Genomic DNA, 7,030 nt, shown 5'->3' with positions numbered 1-7,030 from the left:
GGCCCCCGGCGGCTGGGCACGCACCCCAAGAAGGAGCCCATGGAGGCGCTGAACACGGCGCAGGGCGCGCGCGACTTCATCTACAGCCTGCACTCCACGGAGAGGAGCTGCCTGCTCAAAGAGCTGCACCGCTTCGAGTCCATTGCCATTGCCCAAGGTAAGGGGGGACCGGTGGTGGGGAGCCCGGAGACTCCGGCGCCCTCCTCTTCCCGCCAGCCTACCTGGAGCCCTCCCCGGCTCAGGATCTTGGACCCCCGCTGCCGCCCCCCTTCCGCCCCCCTCGCTTGTCTGGCCCCACGCCTGGGACGGCTGGGGGCGGGGAGACTTTCCGCCGCCCGAATTTCCCCCAGGCAGGTAGGACGGGCGCGGGTCGTGCCAGGCAGCCGAGGCCAGCGCCTGGCTACTTCCTCCCCAGCCTCAGAGTCCGGAGCTTCGGCCTAAAATGCCAGTTAACACTGTTGGGATTGTGTTTTGATTTGCCCTGTGTCTCCGCTCCCCAACCCTCCTGTCCCTTAGCCCTTGCTGCTTTCTTGCGAGCGTGCACCTGCGTGCTGTGCCTGCTCCCAGAAAGTGCTACAAACCCGCCTGGCAGGAAGAAACTTTTTGAACGGTTATCAAATGAAGATGTATGGGTGGGTAGCCAAAAGAAGGCGTGTAGCTTCAAAAGTCAGGGATGCTCTCAGCTGCTTGTTTCCGCACACCTCTGGTTGCGTTAATTTCAGCAGCCAAAGGAAACATTTTCCCCAGAAATGGAAAGATAGATTCAAGTTAAACTCCAGTTTTGGTTTTTCCCAGAGGTTGAAAGAATGAAATAAGGAGGTGTATTTTTTGGAAATCTGCGGCTCTGCAGTAGAAGTCAGACTGGTGCTCAAAAATAATTTGGAACGATGAAAGCAAAACAATTTTTAAGCTGGCATGTTAAAATAGGGTATTTCTAAAATAAGTCCAGAATGGGGTAGGTCAGAATTTGAGTCTAGGTGAAAAGCCTAAAAGTTCAGAAAATAAAAAGGATGAAAGGAGCAGACGACTAAAGTGGATGTCTTAAAATATTTCTGCCACTTAAATACAGTTATGTAAACAAAACACATTGCTTCAGTTTGTATTACATTCTGATGTGTTTGAAAGTTTTAAAAAAGTTTACTTCCCCCTCTAAACTTGGTAGGTACATAAACATCTCATAGATTCCAAAGTGTAGAGCACATTGATTTAGATCCTGGCATTTGATTTGCCAGACTTGAAAGTATATCTTTAGCTGATGTGCAGGAATGGAGGAAAGAATTATCTACCTCATGTAAGCATGACGTTATCTGTACTACTTCAGAAACTTGTTTTAGTTGTGGGTTTTAATCACATTTTTTCCCTCTCGGTTCAGGGAATTGTGGACCAATTCACAGTGGTCGATTGATTCCAGACATTGTTTACCCACAGTGCTTTTACAGGAAAATGTAACATCAGATTAATTCCATTATTCAATATGTAATCATGATGTTATATGGAATCATAAACACTAGCACATTTATAATCTATGTGTGCACTCAGTATGCAGTTCAAAAATAGTCAATTCTGAAAATATGCTCCTTGGAAAATCATATAGTCGGTCATGTACTAGAACATTAACTTTTGAACCTTTCTCCACTGACACGACTATTTGAACACACATTTTACCTTTTCCAAGTAATTTCTTGGAAATTCTACATTGTCAACAAGTTACAAGATTGGAAGGCCCTATGAGTGTAGTTTCAAGGCAGTTCTTGAAAATCATGTCCTGCAAGGTGACTGAATAATTTTTTTCTCATACATTATTATTTTTGTACATGCCAGCGGTATTGCAGTAGCAATGCTACATTTCCTAATAAAGATAATATTTTTAAATTTAACATGGTTTTAAGTATTCTGAAAAGGACCTAAACACTTTAGTCAATGGAGATCGTTAGCATCAATTAAAGTTAGTTATGTTACTAATATGAGAGAGAAATTAGTAATTTAAATTGTTGTCTTTGCTCAGGAGAAACAGTCAATGATATTTGAAACGATGGTTAGTCAGATGCTTATCTCTCTTGTTTATAAGCTAAAGAACATCAAAGTTTAAATCAGCTATTTTTGCTGATGTTGATGACAAAATGATTGTCCTATGAATCAAATGACACAGATGCTGCTGCTTTGTTAGTATAGTCTTGGTGTTCACTTATTTTCAGTATCAATACGTGGAGTTATTATGGAGATAACTAGGATCATCACTTAGGAAATTACCTTATTCATTAATCATTTAAGGTAAAAGGGATGTTATTATGTTGGGAATGCATACAGCTCATTCCATTGCTGAAATCCACATTTTTTTTTCCAGTCAGATAAATGGAAAACTCCCGTGTTTTCTTTTATTGTTGCTTTTCAAATAATGTTTTCAAGTACTCAATGTATTAAATGTGTATGAACTAAGTGCACTTTCTAACAAAATTAATTCCATTAAAAGAGCTATTTCTTGCCATACGAAATCTTATGTGTCTTTAGAAAAGGTGCTTGTATAAACTAATGAAGTGTTTTGGATTTGGTATGGAAATGTTACTGAAAAAATATCATCCATGCTTTGATACGGCAGTGGAATGTGCTGTTGAAATTTGGCACATTTGCCCTTATCTTTCTTATATGTGTATCAGTAGGCATGTGATATAATCTGTGATGAGGTAAAGCTTTGGAATCAGTTTGTAATAGATAAGGCAGACCTTGTGGGATGTCTTATCATAGTTAAATAGAATATTGTGATTTTTAAAATTACAAACTGATTTCTTCCCCAATTTTAAAAAAAGTTGAGGTTGCGCCTTGAATTTACCTGCTCAGCCTGATCGCTGTTCTTCCAGAAACAGACCATATTCTGCTGATAGAGCATTATTCATGTTTTTACAAGCAGTACTGGCAAGCTGACATTATTACAGTTGCCTTTCAATGTTAGCCAAAAATTTTAAAACAAATTTTCTTTCCAATTTTTGTAATTAATATTTCCATTTATAATTATTTTTGAAAGCTTTTAAAATATCGCAATTTGGTATTGAAAGAATGACAGTGCTCATTGTATTAGTTATCCATTGTGGTATAACAAATTATCCTAAAACACAGTGGCTTAAAACAAGCATGTATTAGCTCCTAATTTCTGAGGCTCACAAATCCTATAGCATCTTAGTTGAGTATTTCTGGCCCAGGATCTTATGAAGTTGAAATGAAGCTCTCAGCTGGGGTGGCATCATCTGAAGTCTTGACTGGGGCTGGAGGATCCATTTCCAAGAAGTCTCACTCACATGGCTGTTGACTGGATGTCTCAATTCCCTCCCCTGTGGTCCTTCACAGGGCTGCCTGAGTATTCTCAGAGTTTCCTCTAGAGCAAGTGATGAGAGAGCAAGAGAGAGCGAGTGTGTTTGCAAGACAGCACCTGTGAGCACCTAAGCTGGAAGCCACAGACTTTTATAACGCAGTCTTAAAAGTGATAGTCCATCTCTTTTGTCCTGACACATTGTGGGAGAGTACTACACAAGATGTGAATACAAGGGAGTGGGAATCATTGGGGGTACATCTTGGAGGCTGGCTTCCACACTTTAAGGTGGTGTAATTAACGCTCATCAGAGAGTTACACAGGGAGACAAGAACTGGTGTTGGAGAGGTACAATGAGAGAGATGTTTTGAAAAAAAGAGCCTCTTAGGGAATATTTTTGTTATAATACGTATACTTAAGATATTTAAAAAATGAGATTCTTTTTACATATAGCAAATAAAATATGTATTGTGGTGAACAGAGCAGTTTTTCTATCAATGTTATATCTTAATTAGCTTGCATTTTTTGGTTCCTCTGTATGAGTGGTAATTGTGTGCTTTTGACATTTTTTACCATTTAGCTACATCGGTATACATTAACCAAATAATTCTAAACTTTAATCTTGTAGTCCCCCAGTTTTTGTGATTGTTTAAGGCAGGGTGAAGAGCTTTGTTTTGAGAACTTGCCATATAGCATAAGAGGACTTTGACAAAATGAAAGACTGGAAGATAAAGAGCTTATACTAAATTGAATATCTAGAACACTTAAAAATAAATTAGGATTTCTTATGGAATCCCTGTTCTCTAGAGATCTTGGACCTTTAACAAGATTATCCTCATTTTTTTTCAGCCCATTGCTCAGGATTATGTGAGAAAATAGAAATTCTTTATTTTTTATTTTTATATTTTTTGAGACAGAGTCTCACTCTGTTGCCCAGGGTGGAGTGCAGTGGTGCAATCTCGGCTCAGTGCACCTGCGTCTCCCGGGTTCAAGCTGGGATTGCAGACGTGTACCACTGCGCCTGGCTAAGTTTTGTATTATTAATGGAGGTGAGGTTTCACCATCTTGGCCAGGTTCGTCTCGAACTCCTGACCTCAGGTGACTCGCTCAGCTTAGCCTTCCAAAGTGCCGGGATTACAGTCGTGAGCACCGCGCCTAGCCGAAAATATAAATTATTTTAAGCTGTTAGCCTCTGGAATGGATTGAGAATAGTTTGCTTTTGTCCAATAAGAAAAAGGGCGAGAAAAACATTTTATACTCCAAATTAAGATACGTGAATAAAGATATTTCAGTGCCTTTGTTGAGATAGTAAAAAGGAAAAAGGGAAGTATAGCTCCACCTAGGCCCGGCAAGAGGGGAAGAACAAGGACGTGGATAAGAAGTATGAATTGAGGCAAGAGGAGTGAGAGATCTCTGATGAGCCATGGGCTTCTATAAGTTGAGTTAGGCTCAGTTAAATGAAGCTTTGCTACAATCAGTTATTTTACCAGTATGGAAAGAACCTAATTACAGTAGTATATTCCAGCAAACTTAATTCTGAGTTCTTTAGAGTTACTGGGTATGTTGGATTGGTCTTATTACCAGGGATTACTGCCAGTAGAAGACAGATAATCAAGTAAAGTTTTTTTTTTTTTTCCCATTATAAAAGGCATATATGCTATTTAACAATGTTTAATCATCACTTACATATAACTGATGTCCAGAGTTATATGTGACTTCAAATAACAACCCTTCTATTATATCTCATGATTTTGTGGATCAAGAATATAGGCAGTTGCAGGTAGAGAGTTCATAGGAAATAAAAAAAATAAAAGAAAAAAGGATATAGGCAGGGCTCAGCTGGATGCTGTTTCTTATGGCCTTTATGGAGGTCATTACATAAAGTTTGGCTGGCTGATGGTCTGGTCAGAAGGTCCAACATCGGTTTATTTACATGTCTGGCACTTTGGTAGAGATGACTGGAGGGCTGGACTCAACTAAAACTGTTGACCCAAGGAGATGGATATGGCCTCATCAGCATGACAGTGTTAGCATGGTTGTAATACTTAGGTCAGGGCTTCTAGAGAAAATGTTCCAAGGGGGCTGGGTCGAAGCTGTAAGACTTTGTATTCGTTTTCTTTCTTTTTTTTGAGACGGAGTCTCGTGCTGTCACTCAGTCTGGAGTGCAGTGGTGTGATCTCGGTTCACTGCAACCTCTGCCTCCTGGGTTCAAGTGATTCTTTTGCTTCAGCCTCCCGAGTAGCTGGGACTACAGGTGCACGCCACCATGCTTGGCTAATTTTTGTATTTTTAGTAGAGATGGGGTTTCGCCATGTTGGCCAGGCTGGTCTCGAACTCCTGACCTCAGGTAATCTGCCCGCCTTGGCCTCCCAAAGTGCTAGGATTACAGGCGTGAGTCACCACGCCCGGCGTGTATTAGTTTTCTATTGCTGCTGTAACACCACAAATACAGTGGCATAAAACAACGTACTCTTTTAGAGCTCTCAAAGTTCAAAGTCCAAAATAAGTCTTAAGGGACTAAAATCAAAGTGTCAGTGAGGTTCTGTCCTTCTAGAGAGTCCAGGGGAGAGTATGTTCTTTGCTTCTTTCATCTTTTGGGATTCCTTAGTTCCTGGACACATCACTAAAACCTCTGCTCCTTCATTGACCTTTTTGCCTCCCTATTACAAGAACCCTCATGATTATATTTAGGTTTTACTTGGATAATCCAGGATAATCTCACTCTCTCAAAATCCTTAATTTAATTACATTTGCAAAATTCTTTTTGCCATATAATGTAACATATTTACAGGTTAGGGAATTAGAATGTGGGTATCTTTGGGGGCCATTATTCATCCTACCACAGACTTGTTATGACCCAGCTTTCGAAGTTCCAGAACATTATTTCTGCTGCATGTAATTGGTCAAGCAAATCACTAAAACCAGTTCAGATTCAAGGGAAGGGAAATTAAAAGGAGGACAGAAAGGCGATTCCTTATGTATTAGACTCTTCACCTCTCTATTAAATAAACTTTTGGGTAATTGTTTTCCTTGATTGTGTTGTCTCTTCACTTCTCAATTCTTGACTAAATTCTAAATATTAGAAATTTGGGAAATACGGCTTCCAGGTAAGTCAAACACTTATATCTATAGTTTAATTTACCAGTATTAATTTGCTGTTTTTCACCTTAATAGTCATTTATTGCCTATTTTTTGTGACAAAAAAATTTGTGGATAGGAAAATTGAAGTAATATAAAGTCAGCAATTTATAGGGTCACCCAGAGGGTCAGGTGGAACTACAGATCATGATCTTGAAAGTTTGGGATGATGTGATATTTTGCCATTATTAGTGGAGATTGTTTTCATTTTTCTAAAAATAGTGATGAGATTGCATAACCACACTCTTGTCTGGTTTCCTTTGGTGTGTTTGGGTATAAAATAACTTGAACAAATAGGGACTAAATCCTTGAGTGTAGATTTTATTAGCATCTTACCCAAGTCATCTGAATTAGTTTGTATGTTTCTTTGTCTGTCTCTTTCTTTTTGTTTGACTGGTTTGTTTCTGTTTTCTTTAAAGGAAAACACATAAAAACAAGTAGTTATATATTAAAATTACCTCAGACAGACAATAAGAGGTAAGAGTAAATAAGAGGTTCTTGTAGATAAAAGACTGTAGGTAACAAAATCATTTCTCCTAAGCTCTGAGACATTTACTTTGATTGCTTTTGATGATAAAATATTTGAACATG

The 7,030-nt window shown here is 39.2% G+C and overlaps 1 protein-coding gene across 1 annotated transcript in view; it reads left to right on the top strand.

The window, feature by feature from the left end:
- Window positions 1-6: 6 nt before the first annotated feature.
- The window catches only part of TMEM65 (transmembrane protein 65), a 70,311-nt gene continuing 63,287 nt past the window's right edge, over window positions 7-7,030 (top strand). Inside the window, exon 1 of the mRNA XM_012001152.1 lies at window positions 7-157. Within this exon, the coding sequence (XP_011856542.1) occupies window positions 40-157 (118 nt within the window). The 5' untranslated portion in view covers window positions 7-39. The remainder of the gene's footprint in view (window positions 158-7,030) is intronic.

This window comes from Mandrillus leucophaeus, unplaced genomic scaffold (assembly GCF_000951045.1).
Source record: "Mandrillus leucophaeus isolate KB7577 unplaced genomic scaffold, Mleu.le_1.0 Scaffold650, whole genome shotgun sequence".
NCBI classification, from domain to species: domain Eukaryota; kingdom Metazoa; phylum Chordata; class Mammalia; order Primates; family Cercopithecidae; genus Mandrillus; species Mandrillus leucophaeus.
Note: the sequence above shows the minus strand (reverse complement) of the source record. Positions and strands in the feature narration are given on the sequence as shown.